The sequence below is a fragment of the Capricornis sumatraensis genome, chromosome 1, assembly GCF_032405125.1.
Source record: "Capricornis sumatraensis isolate serow.1 chromosome 1, serow.2, whole genome shotgun sequence".
Taxonomy (NCBI): Eukaryota; Metazoa; Chordata; class Mammalia; order Artiodactyla; family Bovidae; genus Capricornis; species Capricornis sumatraensis.
Genome location: NC_091069.1, coordinates 131572668 through 131596319, shown reverse-complemented (window position 1 = coordinate 131596319; position 23652 = coordinate 131572668). Strand labels below are relative to the sequence as shown.

At 37.0% G+C, this 23652-nt stretch overlaps 1 protein-coding gene across 1 annotated transcript in view; it reads right to left on the bottom strand.

Annotated features, from left to right (window-relative positions):
* The window catches only part of ROBO2 (roundabout guidance receptor 2), a 652483-nt gene that overhangs the window by 4367 nt on the left and 624464 nt on the right, over positions 1-23652 (bottom strand). The window contains exons 24-26 of the mRNA XM_068968049.1: positions 21864-22124; positions 17026-17231; positions 4287-4460 (exon numbers count right to left, since the gene is read on the bottom strand). Coding sequence (XP_068824150.1) covers positions 4287-4460; positions 17026-17231; positions 21864-22124 — 641 coding nt within the window. The remainder of the gene's footprint in view (positions 1-4286; positions 4461-17025; positions 17232-21863; positions 22125-23652) is intronic.

Genomic DNA, 23652 nt, shown 5'->3' with positions numbered 1-23652 from the left:
ATCCAGTGATATGTGTGTCATTATGATACTCTTTCTTAGGTAAGAAAAATAGGCATAAAGACATCAGAATATCTCTAGCCTGGGTCTCTCCTTCCATGAACCCAGATTCATCTTAAGCAAATCCATGTTGGAGAGTTTGGCTTTGATGTTTAGTAAGCATCTCAAATTTCACATCTCAAATTTCTAGAAACTGAGCTCTAGAACTTCCTGTACAAAATGTTTCCTCCCTAATGTTCCTCATCTCAATTAGTACAAGCTGGCATAAGACTGGAGTAAGCTTTGGCTTCCCTGCTGTATACTTTTACTAATTCCATTAACCTGTAGGCTCTGCCTCCATATTCAGAATTCAACCTTTCTCTTTGCTTTCACTGATTCTAGCTTGGCATGGATCTCAACCACCTATTCCCTACATTACTTATATAGTTTCTGTGTGATTCCACACAGAATCACATTCAGGCTATCTCAACATAGCATCCAGAATGATTTGTTTTTTAATAAAAACATAAGGAAAATCTGTAACTCCCCTGCCTTATGCACACACACTCTCTCTGTCTCTCTCTCTCAGACATACACATGTGCACACACCATTACTGTTTTCTCAAAATAAAGAGCCAATGTCCTTACAGAGGCTTATAGGGTCTTCAGAAAAATGGTCCTCACTTACTTGTCTGACTTCACACTCATTTTGTTGCCCTCTCTGCTTCAGCTACAGTCCATGGGGTCACAGACACGACTGAATGACTGAGCACACACACCACTTCAGTCACACTGTTCCTCTTCCTTTTAATTAAATACTTCAGGATTCTACTCGCTGTTCTCATTTCCCGGAATGACTTTTCCTCAGATATAAGCATTGTTCTTTCTCTTGTAATCTTCCAAGCTTTTCTCAAATGTCATCTTCTTGGTAAGGCCTCCCCTGAGCACTCTACATGAAAAACATCTCCTGCATGTCTGTATTTCTCAACTTCCTTCCTATGTTTTATTTTCTCCATGAAACCACCATCTTGTGTACCTTTATTTTTCACTTATATATATATGTTGGTCTTTATCTATCTTCTCTCACTAGAATGTAAGCTACAGGAGGCCGGAGGATTTTGTCTGTATAGTTCCCACTGTGCCTGTCATTTGGTAGGAGCTTAATAAATATTTGAATGAACAGATTTATGAATGAATAGATTAATGAATAGAATAATGACTAATTTGCTCAAAGGTCAAAGTTATTCCATGGCAGAGCTGGGAAAGAGCCCTTTCTCTGAAGAGACATTAGGATGAGGGAAGGACAGGCTGGAAGGTGATGATTTAGGGAAAAAGGGCTGTCAGAGAACTACCTCTCTTGCCTCCTTTGTTCAGCATTGGTCAACATATTTGCTTTAAAGGATATTCTTTGGCTTATGCAAATAGAATAGATGATTTGCACTGAACAATGCCTACTTAGGTGAGACTTTACCCAAGGGGAAAGAACATTTCTTAGTATGTGTGTGGGTTTTTGCATAGTCTTTGAAACAGAGACTGATACTGCCTACAATACTAATATTCCTGCTCCAGTAGTTAGTTTGATGCCATGTAACAGAGTTCCTGTCCATGAAGGAATGAATGTACCACCTGCGGGACTAGCCATCATCTCATCTAGTCGCTCAATTGTGCCCAACTCTTTGCAACCCCATGGTCCACCAGGTTCCTCTGTCCATGGGATTCTCCAAGCAAGAATACTGGAGTGGGTTGCTAGTTCCTTCTCCAGGGGATCTTCCCAACCTAGCATTCAAACCTGGGTCTCATACATTGCAGGCAGATTCTTTACCATCTGAGTCACTGACTAGCCATAGAACATTCCAGATAATCACTTATGTTCTGTCTTCCCTCACTCAGAAACCAACGGGGTATCAATATTTAAGAAGCAAACATCTTTACATTACAACTTCCAGGAGAGCCACCTGACCTTTATAAATCACTGTGTCTGTGAGAAATAAACTCTTACCATGCTAAGCCACTGAGGGGAACAGAAACTGTTTGGTACAGCAGCCATCAATATTTACCCTGATTAATCTATTCATAAATACTGTTGTAAAATCTATAATGCAAAAACTTTTACTGTAAAAGATCTATACACTAAGTGCTACTAAACTTCCCCAAAAGAACAGTTTGATTTTACATACAAATCATATGAACTTATTACTAATGCATGGATTCATACCATATAAAAACTATGGCATAAACATCTGTGGTAAAATAACAGTATTCTTAAAGATAACCTGTACAGTGCGATCCAAAATAAATCTTCTTTATCATACCTAAAATGTCTTTGGATCAAACATGTAAGCCAAAATATGCTTTGCAATATCAGTACTTTCAGAATGTATCTATTAATGATACATAATCCAAAATCTTTTATGGAATGCTAGGAAATTTGAAAGTTTAGGAACCTATTGGTTTTTTAGAAATATAAGCAATGTATCAATCATGCTTTAAACTAGGAGATAGCTTACTCTAACTAGATATTCTGAAAAAAGCTTGCAAGGAAAATGTTTTAGGAAGAAAGGAGCTATTTTATTGATTTATACTTTATATCTTCCACATTTTCTGGATATGATCTTCAAACATTTTGGAAAAGCCACAAAAAACCCACATAGTCCCTGGATATTTCCCTCTCTTCATGACATTCATAGCAGGAAAATCATACAAAATTATTAATGCTGAGATTTGTAATAGAACATCGGTGAGTAGTCCTTTGTATCTAGAAGGAATAAGATCAACACTATAGACTGCTTCAAGTGCTCAACTAATCTTCAGATCATTTGGGGGCAGAAAAGAGGTGGCACACATTTTTGCTCACCACAGGATATCCACTAATTGAGAATCAAAATCTTGATTGTACCCTTACCCTTGTATTCCACAGAAACACTTTCCAATGAAAACAAAGGAAGCAGGAAAGATAAGTAAACCTGAAGGCTTTTAGACAAGTTATTTTGGGCATTTAAAGTCTTCTTAGCATTATAAAATGACAAGAGAAAGCACAATGGAGACTGCCAGCTAAAGACCTACCCTCAAACCAATAAAGAGCAAATACTTCCTTTCCAAGGAAGCCTCATCCTGTCCTATAATGCTAAGCCTAAGAGACTGAGAGGAGTGCCAAGAACTCAGTTACAGCTTCTCAAAGCTAGCTGCATATTAGGTTTTCCAGTGGAGCTTTAAAAATATTCATGACTGGTTTTCACCCCAGAACAATTAAATCAGAATCTCCAGGGTGTATTTTAAGAGTTCCCCAGATGATTCTAATGTGCAGCCTGGCTAGGTTCATTCTTTTGATGTTTGGTAGTGCTATCTCAGGAAAAAGTTTGTGTGCTTAGCGGAGATAGTGTAGAGAAGTTGGAAGAAATTTACCTTTGGGTCTGACATTATACTGGACTCTTTACATATATTATTTTACATATTCCTTAGGATAAAACTTCAGTATAAATACTTTTTTCCCTATATTTAGACATATGATAATTAAGTTGACAACAGAGTTGATGAACTATTCATTATTGAAAAATAATATTTTGTTTCCTGAAACTAGCAGTATTTAAGCAAATACTCAAAGATTGGAGGCTGTATATAATTGAAAAAATTGAAATAAATCAGCAAGCTATGGGCCAAAGTAAGCCATTGTTTTGTCAACGAAGTTTTATTGGAAATCAGTTATATCCATTCATTTACTTTTTTCTATAGCTGCACAGACACTACAATGGTAGTGTTAAGTAGTCTTGATAGAGATTGTTTGGCTTGGCTAAAGCCAAACATATTTACTATCTGGACTTCTCAGAAAAAGTTTACTGACCCATCAACCAGATGGTCTATAACATATTTTTAGCCCCAAATTTCATGAAATTTAAAAATTCATAAACGAAATCACAGTCTTTTTCAAAAGTTAAATACCATCTAAGATATCTTAATTCAGCTTCAAAAACGATTCGAGAACATGGCGACCGCACATGCTACTTATGTTTTCTTCCTCAATCTTAAAAAGGAATGGTCGTTGGAGAGCACTAAGGAAAACTGCCAGAAAAGCAGAAAAATCAACACTGTCAAGCGGGATGGCATATATTTCTTGGGGATGGATAATTAGGAATAAATCCAGATTGTTAAAGAAAAGGGCGTGTTTTATTGAAACAAGACCACACTGCCAGGTGTTCAGCCTGGTCACATATCAAGGTGATACCTGACCTACCTTCGTGTCTTTAAGCTAAGTTAATGACTTCACAGAATATGGCTCTTCAGTTAGGAGACCAGAGAGAAGAAAACAAACCTACCATCTGTCATTGCTTCCCTTCGGTGAGGCAATGCTGGTTGCGGGTCCACTCGCCCGCCCTTGTGTTTTTTAGTGGGCCGAGGCCTCTGACTTTGACTCAGGGCTGCACTGGTGTTACTGTCAGTAGAAAATGGGCTGGTTGGTCGAGGTCTTTGAGAGGAGGTAAATGCTTTACCTAGAAAGTAAACAAAGGGAACGAGATATAGAGAATGTTATTAGAAGGCACTGATTCTGTCTTGTATTTCTGCTCTAACACTAACTTCTAAAGCTGCCTGGAGATGTCATTTGAAGATACAAAATACTGGTCCATCTCCATAGAAAAAAATACGCCCTCTTGCATTTTTTTGGTCCAGTTTTTATAACCAATATACTACCCACTGAAAAATGCAAACAAATGAATATGAAACAAGTCCACCACCAATCAATATTCCTTGATTATGTTTTTATTTAACCTTGGCAATCTTGGTGACATTTTCATAGATATATGCAAATTTGTGCAGCTTTTACTTCTTAAAATTAAGAAAGCTTTTTCTGAAATGAATTATGTACTGTTTTGTTTAATCAAATTTCACCCTTGGAATCTTATGAACTTTCTTTGAGCACAGAAAAATTTCCTGTAGTAATTACATTTTAAATTTTACATGAAAGGTCTGCTCAGACACATATATTAAATTGACCTTACCACCCATACACATACACGATGAATTCTACTTCTTTTAGCAGAAACTCAATAACATTAGTGTATAGTATAGGATAAATAGCAGTTTAAAATCACCTTGTAAAATCACCAAAGTGCAATAGGTGTTTTCTGATGAATAGTACTCTATCTGAGCAGACTCCAAATTCTTATTGAAAAATGAAATGTGTTATGTCTTTTTCTTGTAGCTTAGTGTAATATGCCAGGAAATATATTCTGGCAAAAGGTTAACTAATAAATTTTCAACATCTTATGGGTTTCATATTATGTTTATTATGGCCTGAGAAGGTTTATGTACATATATTTATATTCTTGTACGTGTTTTCATTTTATTCAAAATTATTGTATATAGTTACACTTTAAGTCAATGTGACATGATACTGCTTAATGTTTTATTAGCTATTAGCATACATGCAGGAAATGTACTTATGCCTTCTAATTTATTAGTTTCCTCTCACTTTCTTACTGCTCTGCTTATAGCTATGCTACAAAAAGCACTCAGGCAACATAAAGTTTCTAACTTAGGCCTTATAAAGCAAGAAAACTCAAATAACTGTTATAGTACAACATATTTTAGTTCAGATGCTATATGAAAAATAAACCTCTGCAATGCCTGGGGAATCTTCCTTACTTTGTAGATACCTAGAGCATACTCAAAAGAGACAGTATAATGTTATATGCTGGTATAATTCAAAGAAAGTTCCCAAGACTCATTTTTATAACCTGAGAGTTCAGTGAAGGGTCAAAGTCATTTATCTTTACCTTACTATTTGAATACTATTAAGATTTCAAAAATGCATGTAGCATTTCATTAGTTTGTTTTGTAAAGTAGCTCAGTTTAATTCTTATACCAGAGTTTTCTGCTACGTGCATTTAAGATGTACACATAGTCATGTATTAATAATAGGATCATGCCAAAGCTATTTTGTTCAGTAAAACAAATGATTACAAAATTACTGATCTATTAATACAGTGAATCACATATTTATTTTTGAGTTAATAATAAAAAACCTGGAAAATTACATAATTGGTCTTTTATATTTATTATTATTTTCAGAAACCCAAATTAAATTGTGCTACAGAACAACACACAAGTAATCATCATTTTATTCAACTGGCAAATGCAGTGGGTGTATTTTTAATTAGCATCCTTTAAAACAAATGATAAATTATTGGATTAAAATCTTAACAGCCAAACAACACTCAGACCATCAGCCGTTTGAATTGTTAGACTGACAGCCTCAGACCCATTCCCCCCATGCTGAGAAAGCCTTCCCAGAAAATGCATTTGCAGAAAGAAACGGGGCAAAGGAAAGTAATGGAGATAAAAGCTGAACAATGTTAATCACTGGGTACATTATTGATTGTGTGAGAATTTTGCAAAGTGTGAGTTATTGAAAATTTAATGGCAATCTTAGTTGCAGCTTGGCTGTAATAGAAGAAGGAAGCAGATTCCAGTTAATCAGTAGAGCTTAGAAGGGAAAGGGGAATAAAGGATGGAAGGCCGTGAAAGTGAAAGTTGTGTCCTACTGCTTGTGACCCCATGGACTATAGAGTCCATGGAATTCTCCAGGCCAGAATACTGGAGTGGGTAGCCTTTCCAGGGGATCTTCCCAATCCAGGGATCGAATCCAGGTTTCCCACATTGCAGGAGGATTCTTTACCAGCTGAGCCACAAGGGAAGCCCAAGAATACTGGAGTGGGTAGCCTATCCCTTCTCCAGGGGATCTTCCCGATCCAGGAATCGAACAAGGGTCTCCTGCATTGCAGGGGGATTCTTTACCAACTGAGCAATCAGGGAAGCCCTGGAAGGTGGTGAGTAGGAGCTTATTCTTGGCTCTGCAAGGGGAGTCTCGGAAGAGAGTTCTGGTAATAACTGAGCATTCAGACTGTGTCCATGCAGATTAAAGAAAGCCCTGCAGTCAGATGCAATGAGGAGAAAGAACAGGAGATCAATAGCTCATTGTTCAAGGAAAAGATTCTCTCATGCAAAGAGTGTTGACTCAGAGTCTACCAACCTGTTCTTGTAAGGCTGGTTCCATCCAGCCTAAAACCAGCTTTATCTGCTGCTGCCACCAGTGCTTGTGCAAAACTGCCGCTGGCAAAGATGGAACCATCTGAGGAGCTACCTACACTAGATCTATGACTAGAAAAGCTACGATCCTCATCAGATGCAGAGCCCCATCCATTTACCATTGAACCTAAAAACAAATGTAGTTGTCTAGTGAGTTGTAGATATTGAACAGCTCATCGGCTTGTACACACTATACTAATGAACAAGTAGGATTCCTCCACTCCTCACTCTTCCTTGAGTGTTTTCATCCAGATTTCTTCAGCCATGCGCAAACATCACCCATGTTTTAAACATTTCTAGTACAGAAGAATTAAGCTTGCTTAAAACCTGTATCTGTTTGCAACCCCCGAATAAGACGTTTCCTATGACTCCATTCTGATGTTTTTCAAATTGCTACACAATTATTTTCTAAAAGAGAATTGCTATGTATATATTCTAAGGCCTAGAATTCAAAGAATAATACTTTTATTGAAATAAAGTATAGCATATTTAAAGTTAACTTATCAAGAACTCAGTTGAACAAATAGTGTGAATATATTTTGAATTTAATGTAGACTAGTGATAATTTTAGTGAAATGTACACTTGCTTACTGCAGAAGGGCTAGAATTATTTTAAGATTTTCAAATAAAAAATTGATTACTCAGGGAATAATAAAAACTAATAATAAAAATGCATAAATAATATCAGAACAAATAGAATATAACAAAATATTTTTTTGTAAAGTTGTATTATTTTCAAAGCTCAGTATGATTTGTTTTTCAATTATTTGAAGAACTCTAGTTTTCTGTTTAATACTAATCTTTATTTTAGAAAATTAAATATTATAAAAAAAACCACTGACATTAATACGGATTTTTCTACAAAGTGCAAAATGGCAACAGAGGGAGAGAATCACAGCTTTATGTGTAAAGAGTTGCAAAACAAGATGCTACTGAGAAATGATACTTATTCTTAATTTTAGCAAGTCATTTACACTTGTATCCTTTTTTTAGACCAAAGCACACTGAGACCGTACTCAATTGCTTAATACAATTAATATTACAATATTTCAGTTGATGTACAATTAACATACGACACAATAAAGATACCAAGTGCTGCTTATCCCAAATTTTTAAAAAGAGACTTAAGTGCCATAGTCTTACTCTCTTTTATGTGAATATGTATTTGGTTTATTTAGAAATATTAACTAAGTTAATATTAGTTAATAATTAATTATTAATTGAGTAAATAACTAATTTAGTTAGTTACTATAATATTATTAACTCATATTAACTTACTTAATATTTCTAAAAAAATCAAATACATATTCACATAAAAGAGACTAAGACTATGGCATTTAAGTGCCATTGATATTTTCCCCCCTTTCCTCTAACAGTTAAGAGACAACAGTATAATGTTGCCATGATGAAGTCTTTGTACCTTTAGCTGAGGTGCCAGGATGCAATAACATGGGTTCATGCACTTTCATGACACAGAAAGAAGAAACCAGAGGGGTTAGAAGGATCAGAGAAGTTAAAAGGGTGTTAAGTGTAGCAGAGAAAGATAGAGTTTTGATTCTATTTGCCAAAAGCACGGATATGCACTTTTTCCTTTCCAAACAAATTCCCTAGACACAGGCTATCGCAAGGAAGCCAAGATAACACCAGCAACAGAGCCTCCTCTGAGGGAACTGTTTCTGAGTTAATAATCACAAGTCAAGGACCAACAGCCTAAATTGAAAGGAGAAATGATGCAATCAACTTTGCAATATAATGCTAGAATAGATAAGAAAAAATCAAAGTGATTCAACCAGTGATCACAAAAGAACATGAAACCCTAGAACTGAGGAAATTTTCAAAACATAGGAAAACTCAGTCCTGGTCCTTCCTATGTCCTGTTTTCAGTATTTCTAAATGTCTGCTGAATATCTGCAAATAAATCTGTGCCATCTAACTGAAACTCACTCTCCAAACAACCATCTCCTTTTCTATATTTCCAGTTTCATTCCTGATTTCCTTCTGGTCCCTTCTACCTTCCTCATTGTTGTATGAATTATTTTTTTCTGAAACATTAATCACATAATTCTGTTTCTCCATTCAAAGCCTTACTTAGTTTGTCAATACATTTAAATACCAACTGAGGTATTTGAGATCCATCAATACCTAGCGCAGCCTACCTTCCCAGTCCTATCCCTCTAAAAGCCTGTGCCTCATTACCTCTCCTGCTTCCTCTCATTCCTTTGACACATCTCTAGACTGCAACTAACTCTAGTGCCCACCGCCAAATGTTGAAGTCCAAATCATCTCTTTTACCACCCTGATTCGATTTCATCTTCAACCCTGTCCTAAGAGACTCAATCTCTTTACCTCCTGTGTTCTTTAAACAGTGTGTATACAACAGCATATCGTATCTCTGAAATGGAGCAGACCCTTTGGTCCTTGTCCCCCATGTCCTCTGCCTGCCTTTTGTCTGTGGAAAAACTTTAGTTATAGGATAAGTTTAATCAGAGAAATGAGAAAATGCAAAAACAAAGGAAAACAGACGAAGGAGCTCAAATAATAATAGTTTAGTCATTAAGCATATTCAAGGACTTTTAGTTCCTCTTAAGGGCTATAGATAATATCCTGAGTCATACCCTGTGAGCTGTCTTTTAGATTCTGAACCCCCAGAATCTATAACCCCCACAAAGTGAAGAAGTTCACTACATGATGACCAGGCTATAGCGAGGACACAAGCTGCCACAATTCTAAGAACTGGCCTCAAGAAATGGGAACCAACTGACCCTGGAACTGAAACGTAACTGTTTGTAAAACAATCAACACATGCTGTTTCTGCATGTTGCCCCCTTCCACAGCCTATAAAAGGTCTTGCCCACTGATTATCAGTGGTGGGCACTGGACAGGTGCCTTTGGACCACATTCCTCTTCCCCAACCCTGCCATGCCAGTCAAAACAAAGCAAACCTTCCTTTCCACCAACCTGTCTTTTTACTGGCTTTTTGAGTGGCAAGCCAGACCCCACTTTTGATTATATCTCTACCAACTGGGCTTCCCAGGTGGTGCAGTGGCAAAGAATTTGCCTGCCAAAGTAGGAGATGCAAGACAATCAGGTTCGATCCCTGGGTCAGAAAGATTCCCCTGGAGTAGGAAATGGCAAGCCACTCCAGTATTCTTGCCTGAAAAATTCCTTGGACAGAGGAAATGGGGTGGCAAAGAGTCGGACATGACTGAGCAAATGAACACACACTATAAACTAGCATTTGTTTCATATATGTTTTCTCTTCCAGACAATGGAACTCTGGAGATCAGGAACTACTTGCTATGCATTTTAATACCTCATGTACAGAGACATTGCACATTCAATACATATTTGCATACTGAATTAAATGTCTTCCATAGTTTTACTATTCAGTATAAATTCATATGTGACTTTATTCCATGTGTAATTTCCTAGCCTTGGCCTTATTTTAGTTACAGCAAGAACATACAGTAACTCCTAGAAAATTTATTAAATAAGAAGTATAAGGTCAGCCAACTCTTGTTGATTACTTGGACAATGAGGAAAAAGTGATGTAATTAGTCCTTCATATGAAGATTTCCACATACAAATTTGATTTACCCATGATGGACAATAGGAAACCTCGTCACCCCAAACTAAAAAGGCGCAAGTGCCCTCAGCTTAGTATAGTTGAGTTTGCCTTCAAAACGGAGGGCAAGAAGCAAACAAATAAACAGAAGAAAAATTTTTTCTGTCCCTCTTTGTTCCTCTGTTTTTATCTTTGACAAGCCATCCTCTCTATTTGAGATATGGAGTATATATGATACATACATATATACGTATATACCCATGATATATGAATGGGTACATTGTTGCAAATATTTTTAAAGAAAATTGGCAATATATTATGAATAAAAAAGTATATAACATATATTGAATTCTCTCCCTATTGTAAAATTGTTAAAATTTAATGATTACTAATTTCACCTCTCTGTCGCTACCATTCTTTCTTTAGATTTAAATAGCAAAGATGATCTGAGGATTTATGTAAACTATTACCAAAAAAAAATAGACAATGATTATAAGAAAAGAAAACAGTGACTCATCAATTAGAAAGTAAGCCATTTTTACTAGTGAAAGTCCACACATTGCAACAAAGAGCCTGGGCAGACAAAAAAGAAAACAGAGAGAAAAGTAAGCCATTGTTGTTACAATTGGTTTTCTTTCATAAATGCAAATCTAACCATGAAAATTGAAACCAATACTAGGTAAAACAGCTAAGGTAGAGATTCTTCACAAATTACAAGCGATCCATACCAATTTGACATGTTATAGCCCCAAACATAATCAATACATATTTAAACATCTAGTGAAAAATGAATCTGTGTCACATAGCCAGATTTATTTGTGTTTGCATCTTCCATCTTTCCAAATTTCTCAGGTTTCAAAATTGCTGAAAGCCAAAAAACCCTCAAATTTATTCAAGCTGTTAAAGAAGAACTGCCGATAGGACAGTTAGTTGTTGCTCAAATGTTACTGAGCAGTAAAATACCATGATGGAGTGGCATCTTGCTGGGTCTCCATTACATCTTCAGCACTAAAATTAATTTATGATCAGTCATCAATTCATTTACATGTCATTTTATGCTAAATCCTTCCTTGCTGATAGATGCTTATCCTTAGACCCATTAAGCTAGAGTAAAGTGTATGCTTTATAATATGACCCTGCTAATTGTTGCATTACCATTTTTATGAGATACAAAAACTGGCTGTCCCCATTTTTTTTAGGAAATATTTAATCCATGAATTCTTTCTATTTAGTACAATCTATCTATCTGTTAAACACAATCTTCAGCTCTGAGTGTCTGAACACATCAATCCAAATATTGACCTCTGTCTGGATGTAGAAAAACATGTCTAATATTTAGAAGCTCTTTCACTCAAATGTATTGAATAATGCAATAATTCACCTACATTTCTCAGATAAAGGAATGTGTAATATAGACAGAAAACAAAATAAGAAATTAAAAATATCTCTTCCTTGGGACCTATGACATCTGCTCATTTGATCTATTCAGATAAAAGAGGAATATATGATATTCCTCTTTTATCTGTTAACTTTTGAAGTCTGTTTTTAGTTTCTTTTTAACTACATCAGAGCTGTGGAGAATGTCTAAGAAAGTTATTTAATGATTTTTAGCATTGCCTCTGAAATTTCCCTATTGTGAAAATATGTCCCTTAAGTTTTTGCAACAAAAGCAAAGCATCAGGTCATGCTTTTAAGTGGCCGGCTCTTTAAAAGCTGTGCGACTGAGTAAGGTGGTGGGGCTGCCAGGTTTTATTGTTTTCAAAATAATCTGCTTTGAGACTTGCAGCAAAAATCTCTAACAACATAAAATACAGTAAATATAGAGCCCTGATTTCCTTTCGACCATGTTATTTATGTAGAGTCCAGCAGTTAAGGAAAATTTTATTTCAGTCACATTATAGTACTCACTCTCACTCTTATTTTTGTGATCACCGAAGCAGTTAGAATTTTGGCTTCACATTCAGGACATTTTTCTCCTGCTCTCTCTCTTATTGTCTTCTGTTTCTTTATTCCTGTGGTAGAGTCATTAAATACAGGGAACACTCACCCTTGACTCCCACCATGGAAGTAAAAAACCGAAAATGTGTATTAAAGGCTTCTCCTATCCTGCTACCCCAAAGCAGTGGATTTGGCATTTAGACAGAAATAGTACAAGCATATTCCTGAAGACTGAAACAATCCTGCATGTTTACTTTCTAGGCAAAAGAGTATGATGTGCTGTAATCAAAACATTTTTCTACTTACTAAAACCAAATAGGTTTAAACTGAAAGTACAAGTTAGATGAAAATAATAAAAATGTGATTCCCTACAAAAAGTGGGGATAGAGTTGAATTTTGTTAGCATGAGTCAGTATAACTGAATACAGAACTAAATGTGAGAAAAACAAATAATAAAAGTTAATCTAAAAACTGTAATTTTTGATCTTAAGTTTATAGGGGGTAAAAATTGTTTCCAGATATAAAATAATATGCTGGATTTGTATAAATATATATTTATTCATATATGTATATATGCATAGAAAGGGAGAGAGAAGACCAGGAAATAATTTTCTTCTTAAATATGCTAAATCCAAAGATTAGGAAAAAAGTTGAGCATTTTCAGAGGAGAGATCATGATAATTTGTCTTTAGAGTAAAGCTGATTGATTTTGAATATTTTTCTGCCATTTATCAGGTGGGTGAGCTTAAAAAAGTCTTTAAACCCTCTGTGCCTCAATTTCCTTGTCTATAAAGTGAGAATAAATAAAGAGGTGTGACAATTAAATGAGTTAATATATGTTAAAACCTTAGAACAGGGATCAGTGAACTTTTTCTACAAGGTGTCTGTGGATGCTAAGTTGCTTCAGTCATGTCTGACTCTGTACAACCTTATGATCTGCAGCCTGCCAGGCGCCTCTGTCCATGGGATTCTCCAGGCAAGAATACTGAGTGGATTGCCATGCCCTCCTCCAGGGCATCTTCCTGACCCAGGGATTGAGCCCATGTTTTTTACATCTCTTGCATTGGCAGGCAGGTTCCTTACCACTAGTGCCACCTGGGAAGTTTCTATAAGGTGCTCAAATCAAGTATTAGTCTCTCAGTCATGTCCTAGATACTAAATATTTTAGGCTTTGGTGTCTTCCTCATATGTTTTTTTCTTGTTTACTTAAAATCCTTTAAAAATGTAAGAAAGTTTCTTAGCTCACAAAGCCACTCATACCAAAAACCACCAACTGTTCAGAAGAGTGCCCTGCACATACTAAGGGCTGTATATGTGCAGGTTGCTATTATTACTATTATTATCAAACCTAAATTTCTAGCCAAGCAGTTGAAAGGAATAGATTTTCAATAAATATTTGCTGTGGAAATAAATAAATAACAGATTTTCAAATATATTTTCCATTCCTGAGTATTATGAACTGAATGATAACATCCCCCTAAAATTCATGTTGAAGCTTTAACCCATAATGTTATGGTATTTTGAGGGGGAGCCTTTGGGAGATATTTAAGTTCAGATGAGGTCATGAGGGTGAGGTGATCATGGTATGACTAGGGATCTTAGCAAGCTCTCCTGCCATGTGAGGACATAGCGAGAAGATGGCTTCCTGTAGGAAAAGGGCTTGGGCCAGAAACCCAGCCTGCCTGTATCTTGATCTTGGACTTCCCAGCTTTCCAATATTTGCTGTTTAAGCTGTCTAGTCTATGATATTTTATTATAACAAACCAACCAGACTAAGACACCAAAATTATGAGCTATAGAATTACTGACATTTTCCTCTCTTCTTGGCTTTTTCCATTCATGAACCATTATTTCAAACTTTTTAAAGTCCCTCGTAAATTCGTTGTTACGAAAATATCTGAAAATAATATACCTATTTCTTTGCAAACATAGGCTCTGTGCCTGGCTAACCACTGATGTTCCTTAATGTGGCAACTGTTGGAATATAACATATTTCAGAAGTGAAATTCTAAATAATTTTACATATAGGCTAATTACTAGCTCACCTCTATGGTATCACTGAACTTTCTTTTCCGTTGGCTTTAACATTTAAAGATTGGAACATAACTGTTAGTTCTAGTTCACAAAAAAATGGTCATTATGCTTATGAAAATTAAAATAGAGAATTCAAATGAAAGAAATGATTTACTCCCACCACACAGAAATTTAGAACTCAAAGTGACTGACGGTAAAATCAGAATCCTCTCTGTGGGCACTTACCATGTTAAAAACATAAAATCCCAATGGAAATAGTTTCTGTTTTATTGCCTACCTCATTTAGCACCATTAAGCTAGCCTTGAGTGTCTGAAGAAAACATAAACACGTTAGAGCAATAGTCATTAGCGTGATGATTTCTACAGCATTTGGTCTGTACATACATCCATCTCAGGGCCATCCCCATGTACACATTTATGTGTATACACATGCTCTGCTATACTCACAATCCTACTTATGCTCATATACACACTCCTACATAGACACACACACACACACACACTTTGGACATATTACACATATTCACCCTACCTAGATTTTCAGACACACACATCATTTTTTTTTAATTTACTTTTATTTTTAACGTATTTACTTAAATTACACTTTCATGTTAGAGAGCAGATGAAATCTTTGATCATACCTTCCCCACAAAGTTACTGTAAAGCCAAAAAAAGGAAAGAAAAGAGTTCATACTTGGCTTCTTTGGTGTAAAGTGAAACTTCTTTTACTAAGGAGAAACATTATTCATAGGATAAATTTATCATGAATACATATCTAAACACACTGAGGGTTTTACATGTGGTAGTAATTAAACAGTGACTTCAAGTAGGAAAATAAAAGCTTTTCTCAGCAATTAAAGCTTCATTTGAAATGAATGTTATACTAGCTTCAAGGAGAAATTCACATTGTTTTTAACCACAGTCACATTGAATAGCGAAACATATTAGTAGGTGAGCATGTGAAAGTTCAAAATGTCATTCTCTTGACTTATAGATATATTTATCCACTTTGACATTATAATATTTAATACAAGAACTACATAGGCTAAGGCTGACTTTTATCATTGCAATTTTTTTACTGCATTCCTAACTGAGAAGAGTTCAGTATCATTACTGAGATATGCAAAAATATGCAGAATTTTACCCTGAAGGAGATTATGCTAGAAATTCAGGCAAAGGGGCTTAACATAATATTGCACTAATAAGTTAGCTCTCTGCATTCAACGATTTAAACTTTTGCTCTGCCACCTTCAGCTGGATCTGGATTTCAAATCACAGGAGTTCTTAAATCTTAATTAGCTCGGCAAGCAGACAGCCCTCAGGTAAAAACGAAAACCTGAAAAGTGGAGGCTTGTGCATTACATTGTGTAATTCAGCAAGTCATGCAGGGAAAACATGTAGGTACCCATGCTTCTTCATCACTGTCATAAAGTAGTTCCCACCAGGTTTTCTGAACTGTAACATGCAGTGTAAAATCAGTGCGAATTAAGAAGCTGTTGGAATAAAAATGAATTAAATGAAACTGTGGTAAAAGGCCTCCTAGAATGGTGTCATGAAGGTAAATACAGAAATGGGTAAGTTTACTGAAGAACCCAATGATATACAGAGGCAAACATTTGTAGCAGGTACGTTTTTATAGCCAGGTAAAAGGGCCCTGTGTGTGTGTATCAAAGAATGGATACTTACTTGACTAAAAGGACCGAACTTTTACTTTTTACTATAGTCACTGTGAAAACACTAGGATTTATGTTTTTTTTCAATACAACTTGATAAACTTACATCCTTGGAAATAGGATGCAATCCTGGGATCATCCTAGGGGAATACCAATTGCAGCCTTACACTTGGTGAAGGAGGCCAGAGGAAGGCAAAGGGGTAAACTTGAAAAACAACTGTATTTCTTGGAAGAGCAGCAATTATTGGATCAACAATATGAAATGCATAAATTTATAGTTTATCTTGCTTTCCATCTTCCCTACTCTAAAAATAATACCTTGTGCAACCTTAAAGAGGCTTATTCTGAAGACTTGCTTACTTTCATCAGTGAATGATTTTACAGAGTGAAATACTTAAGATTGTATTCTCTTCATATGTTGCTCCTGATATACAAAATATATCATTTCTAAAAGTCAAGGTTTTCATGTAATAGACTTGGTTCCCCAGTAGAATGAACTTTTCATGAAAGCCCTGTATATAATTGAGTTTTCTTTCATGTCTTTAAAGCTTTTTAAAATTCATGAATTTTCTTATCATTTTGCAGCAAAGCAAAAGTATTTCCAAATCCTTTTTGAATTTTGTGTTTAATATAAATATATTAAAAATGTCACCGAAATAGATGGAGTGGAATAAATCTTACATAAGAAAGTATTTGATTTTCGAGGCATTTTTCATGTGACAAATGGGTCAGTTATTCCTATGAAATCAGTCCTGTTACCTGTCACAGAGCTCTCCAGATTGTCCGTACTGGATCCAGGTGTCTGCTCTAGCGCTCGCAGGGGTCTGGGGATTTCTAAAGCTTCCTCTTCATCATCAGCATCATCATCTGGAACATCTGTTTCTAAATCGGAAATCAAGGCTCCAGACATGTAACCTAATGGTGGAACTGGGGGCTGCGGAGGTTGATTATTGCTTTGAACATGCCTGGGATTCAAATGGGAAGAAAAAAAAAGAATGGATTAGCATTCCACAAAATTGTAATTAGAATTAAACAGCATGCGATGGTAACTCATTTCATCTTCTCACTTTCCTTTAACTAATTTTGGAGCTTACTGTGCTGTTTTTACATTTCAGCAGAGACAATGGGCTATGCGTATATGACTTGCCAAAACTATAACAACAATATAGATCAGCACATTTTTCTACGGGTATTTATGGGATGATACACAGAGAAAAAGCACAGTCCCAGCATATTTTGTTCAAATAAATCACACAAAGGAGAACAGGAATATTCGTCACAAATATCTATTTAAATCTAATTTTTTTTTTTTTTTGTCCAAAAAGAACATGATTATGTTCCCGGTTTCCTGTAGAAGTTCTACTAAGGCTGTGTAAACCCATGTCACCTGCTGACCCTTATGAAGAAAAGACATCACATGAAAACCTAATGCAAATACCCTCTCCCTCCAACCAGCCCATTCCCTGCTCTACCAGGCTTTCTTCCTGCATGATCTTCCAGGAATCAGGTGGCAGTTGTTTCCACTTTAATCTAGTGTAGGGGAGGAGTGGCTACTTAGCATCCTGGCCACTTATTTTTGCATCTGTCGTACCCTGCTGCTGCAGTGAAGTCTGTTAAGTCTCTTAGTCCGGAGGACTCTCTGCATCCCTGTGGACTGTAGCTGGCCAGGCTCCTCTGTCCATGGGATTCTCCTGGCAAGAATACTAGAGTGTGTTGTCATGCCCTCCCCTAGGGGATCTTCCCACCCAGGGATTGAACCCGCATCTTTTATGCCTCCTGCACTGGCAGGCAGGTTCTTCACCACTAGTGCCACCTGGGAAGCCCCATCAAAGTCTCAGATACCTCAAAGGCAGAAGGCACCTCAAAGGCACCTTCAGTTCAGTTCTGTTCAGTTCAGTTGCTCAGCTGTGTCCGACTCTTTGCGACCCTATGAATCGCAGCACACCAGGCCTCCCTGTCCATCACCAACTCCCGGAGTTCACCCAAACTCATGTGCATCGAGCCGCTGATGTCATCCAAGGCACCTTAGCACTGTGCATTTAGAACATCAGGTGTGCCAAACAAACCAGTTGCAACGAGTAGGTAACTCTAATCCTAACCTTGTGAAGTAGACAGAATTTATATTACCGCCTCTCCTTCAGAATTTAGAAAAGTGAAGTTCAAATTTAAGCAACTTAAGTTTCAACTGACATGACTAGCAAAATACACAGCTGGACCCTAGAGTCCAGTTGGCTTGTTTTGTGACTACTTAGGAGTTTTTTTTCTAAACTGTAAAATGCTGAAGGAAAGCAAGCCTGTTATTCCTTACAGTCATTAAAAAGGGAATATGGCGTATGTTTAGACAACTTTGTTTTTTTTTTTGGCTTTGATACAAATTGCTTAAAAGACCACCAGTGGCAAGTCCTTGCTGTTCCAGCAGTTTGGACTCAGCATTTTCACTGCTGAGGGCCCGAGTTCAATCCCTGGTCAGGGAGCTAAGATCCCACAAGCCACTGGGCGTAGCAAAAAAAAAGCATTCAGGACCACTGCAATTAAGGATATGTAATATTTATAAGTGCGTTGTGCACTTCATGGGTCAATTTGAACAGAATCCTTGGAGGGGAAGCCCAGAATTATTTGAAAATATTCCTCCTGTGATGTCCCTGTGCAGCCCAGATGGTGGCACTGCCATTTCAGTAGAGTAAGTGGCTGTGTGAGCACATGGAACCTTCTGTCCATGAGATCCTTGGACCTCCTATATGGGGAGTCAGTGTGACATTTGGTGGCATGGTTAGACTGAATGGAAGCACACTCAGAGAGAGAAGCAGAGTCAGCTCTGTGGGTAGCTGGGACAGGTGGAGATGAACTGTTCAGTCCTTCAGCAAGTGACTATGGAGCACTCACTAAGAGTGGAAAGACATCAGAGACAGCTGAGCAGTGAAGAACTCAGGTGAAAACCCACGCCCTCTGAACAGTTACAGCTATGGAGCGGCTAGATACTAAGTACTATACAGGTACAAACTCACTGCTGCTGCTACTGCTAAGTCACTTCAGTCGTGTCCGACTCTATGCGACCCTATAGATGACAGCCCACCAGGCTCCCCCATCCCTGGGATTCTCCAGGCAAGAACACTGGAGTGGGTTGCCATTTCCTTCTCCAATGCATGAAAGTGAAAAGTGAAAGTGAAGTCTCTCAGTCGTGTCTGACTCTTAGCGACCCCATGGACTGCAGCCTACCAGGCTCCTCCATCCATGGGATTTTCCAGGCAAGAGTACTGGAGTGGGGTGCCATTGCCTTCTTTGATAAACTCACTACTTCTTCCAAAAACTAATATGTGAAATAAAGAATTTGACCTTGCCCAAAGAGAACTGAAACATCTCCCCTGAACTCCTAAGAGGTAATCTCTAAGCTCTAGAATGTCCCATCTGTAAAATGGCTTGTTTACCTGGAGGCTGGAGCCTCTTCCAGAAAGTCTAACAATATGACCTATGATGGGGGCCTGGAGTCATACAATATCAGCCCCACCTTCAGGAAGGGTCAGAAATTGGGTCAGCCACGCAGACAGTCAACCACATCTGGGAGACAGACCTCCCAATAAAGACTCTGAAACTCAAGGGTCATGTGAACTTCCCTGGTTGACAATACTCCACCCATATTGTCACTCGGTGTTGCTGGGACACTATGCTTTCCACGAGTAAACTGGGAAAGGACCAAAAGGACCAACCGGACTTTGGAATTTCCTAGCTTTTTCCAATGCATTTCTTCTCTTGGCTGATTTTAATTTATATCTTTTCATTATAATAAACTATAACATTGAAAATTACAGTTTTCAGTGAGTTCTGTGGCTCTTGCTAGTGAAATCTTAAACCTGGGGGTAATCTTGGGGACTCTCCCAACTTGTACATAATTTGAGAAGTGAGGGTGGTCTTGGAGGGACCGCTCTCTCAGTTTGTGGATGAGTCAGTTACTATGAATTATCATTGTCATTTACAAATGGAGGCCTGAAGCACAGAAGTGTTAAGCAAGTTGCCTGTTGTCACGAAGCAAGTAGGCAGTGGCCGTAATCCAACCTTGGTTGGCACTAGTCAGATGCCAGACCAAGCAATCAGAACGTGGGGTGGGGGCTATACATCCAGGTTTTCAAGATGATTCCAAAATGCAGGCAGAGTTGACAATCCCTGAGCTAGAATCTGTGCTTTAAATGATTAAGCTTCAGGGTTTCATTTAATTAACCTGAAGGAAATTCGTTGGCTCTTAAAGCAGCTGGCTTCAGCTTTAATAGTGTTTTATAAAGCAGGCTGATGAAAAATAATACTTTCTAAGAGTAAATTATCTTTGACCTTTGAAAAAACATCTGATGATTGAGAAAACATTCAAGAACCTCTGGTTCTAAGAACCTATGTTTGTAATAAGCTTTAAGTGATATTCTGGGTTTTAGTATCTCTTTGTATATTTAGTTATATATTTAGAAATAAATAGTTAACTCTGAGAATAAGATTTATCTCATTATCAGCTTACCTCAGTAACTAAACCTATCGAAAAAGAAGCTAATGGTATTTTGTGAAAATTTAACTGCAAACACAGGACATAAATCAACGAGTGTGTGCATAATCAGAAGTATGTCACTGAGATAATCAGATGTCACTGAGATTTCATTCTCAAGAGTCAAACTCATATTTTACTATTTGGGAAAAGGGAGAGTAAATAAGAAAAAAATAATTGTACAGAATTGTGAGAGTTGATCCACTATTCTTGTATTTTCATAGGATACATAAGTAGACACTCATCTATATCTTATGAAAGTTTACAAATCTATTAGGAAAACAAGGAATTTGTATCCTTAAGGTATTACTCCAAGGGCTTCCTAGGTGGAGCAGGTGATAAAGAATCTGCCTGCCAAGGCAGGAGACAGAAGAGACACAGGTTCCATCTCTGGGTTGGGAAGATCTTCTGGAGTGGGAAAAGGTAACTCACTCCAGTATTCTTGTCTGGAAAATTCCATGGACAGAAGAGCCAGTGGGCTACAGTCCATGGGTCTCAAAGAATCAGACATGACTAACTGAACAGATACACTCACATAGTGTATTCTAAGGGCTTTCTAAGGATGCATTTACTGTACTAATATTGTTCCTTTTTTTCTGTCTCATTTAATTCAACCCAGAAAAGGTCTTTTAATAACTGACACTGACCATATGTGATTTGCAGAAGCTTACATTTACATATTCACAACCACATACAGAACTAATCATAGGCACTTTGAAGACTCTAAAAAGAGACCTTCATTATGATGCTGGAAGTGAGTTCAAGAAGAAGCTAATTGAAGCTAACTGTACATTAGAAAAGATTCTGGCATAGCCAAAAGCACTTGAGCCTGAAATTCAGCAGATCTTGAATTCTTGCTCCAGTTCACTCTAATCAGTTGTGTGACTTTGGTCAAATTATTTAACTTTTATTCAGTCAATTTCCTTATCGAGATGATTACGGAGTTGTACCAAAGCATTTCTAACTCCAGCTGCAGAGTTCACTGAGACTCTCTAGTGAATTTAATGTTCAAGAACGTTTCTCCCCTATCTGTGTGTTGAAAGCATGGGTCCCCGGAACTAATAAGGACAATTACCATGTTTGCTTTGCCATATCAAACTGATAGGCCCTTGTCAACTCATCCAGGTGAGCTTGCAGCATGGGCTGCATCTCTTCCCGTGGGGAGGGAGTCAGAGTTGCCGTGGACTGCTGGCCAAAGGAAATGGCAGGAGAAGAAGCCACGCCTCGGACAGGAGGTGTTGGGACACGGTCATCATCTTCTTCCAGTTCATCCTCCATACCCTGGTGTAAATAAGTTTGAACTGGTAATGGTGGGCACCAGCTATCACTGTCGTAGCTGAAATTAAATGAAAAAAGGAGAACACATTACACATAGGCATACACACACAGGCCACCGGCACTGAATGGCATCCACAGGAACATCTAAGATGCTCTCTCAGTTTACTTCGGCCTGATTTCTGGTTGTGGGCACTATGATAGTAAATCACCTGTAGGAAATCATTAGACATTATCTTAATTTCTAATCATAAGTACATCTGCTATTTCAAAATCTCAATTTATTCTTAAAAGGTCTTATTAGCTAATTGTTACCCCACAGTTACAAAAGGCAATAATTTCCCACCAAAGGTATTCACATGAAAAAAAAAAAAACTAAATTGCTAATTACGGGCAATTAATGAACTTGGTGCTTGGAGATTTAACTACTTTCTTCTCTTGTTCATCTTTGTGCACCAAAAGAATATGTCAATATTTATCTAAGAAGTTTGATAATTTTATTTACTCTTAGTCTAGGTCTATGCCAACCTTCCATTCCATGTGACATGTCAGTCATTAAGACTTTGTGCTAAAAATACATTCAATAACTTTTCGACTATCCTAATTTTCTTAATCTTTTCATTAGAAACTGATGTCATGTATCTCAACATCTAAAATCTATAAAACAGAAGTTGAAAACCTAATCCCATAAAATATATATTAAAAAGAAAAATAACAATTTTTAAATACACCGTGTTTTAGGGATTCTGGCTGGGGAATATGGAAAATCAACCCAAAATGTCTCAACTGTGACACAAAATCAGTAGCATTTCTGTTTACACCTTACCCATAGTGCTATTATTTTCATAAATCAGATAGATCTCAATGTATTTTAAAAAGAACACTTAAGGGTAAAATAAGAAATTTTATTTTATACTGATATCTAATAAAGATAATATTCTATAAAGTCAAACTCTAAAATATCTCCCAAGTCTATATTCTACACTTCACCTCTACGCCCATTATCATAAATCAGTCTCCTTCTGATGTGAACCAGTCCATTAGATTTCCTAGCTCCTAGGGTGTCATCTTCATCCCTTCCATTCTACCTTCCATATAGGCAATTGGATTATATTTCTAAAATCTTCATTCACATCACACCTATGCTTAAATTATTCAGTAATATTGCTAATGTAAGAAAAGTTCAAGCTCATTAGTGGGGATTAAAAGACACTTCCCCATCTCATGAGCCTATTATTTTAGTTTAATTTCCCATTATTTTCCAACACCAGCCTATGCGATAATTTTTTTCAAATCTCTGGGTCTGTATATAACTATTCTCAAATCATCTGACTGTGAGCTCCTGCCTCTTCTTCAAGGTTCAATTCAAATGTCTTTAGTTCTCTGAGCCTTCTCTGTCCCCATCATAAGGAACTGATTACAACTTGATAATACTTATACTGTGCAATCTCCATATTATACTGAAATTATTTGTTTCATGTCTCTTTTCCCCCTCTATTCTGTGAAATCCTAACTCAAGAACTTCGTAATTCTCAACTTTGCATTTCTAGCACCTACTACTGTATCCAGCATATAGAAGATTATCTACA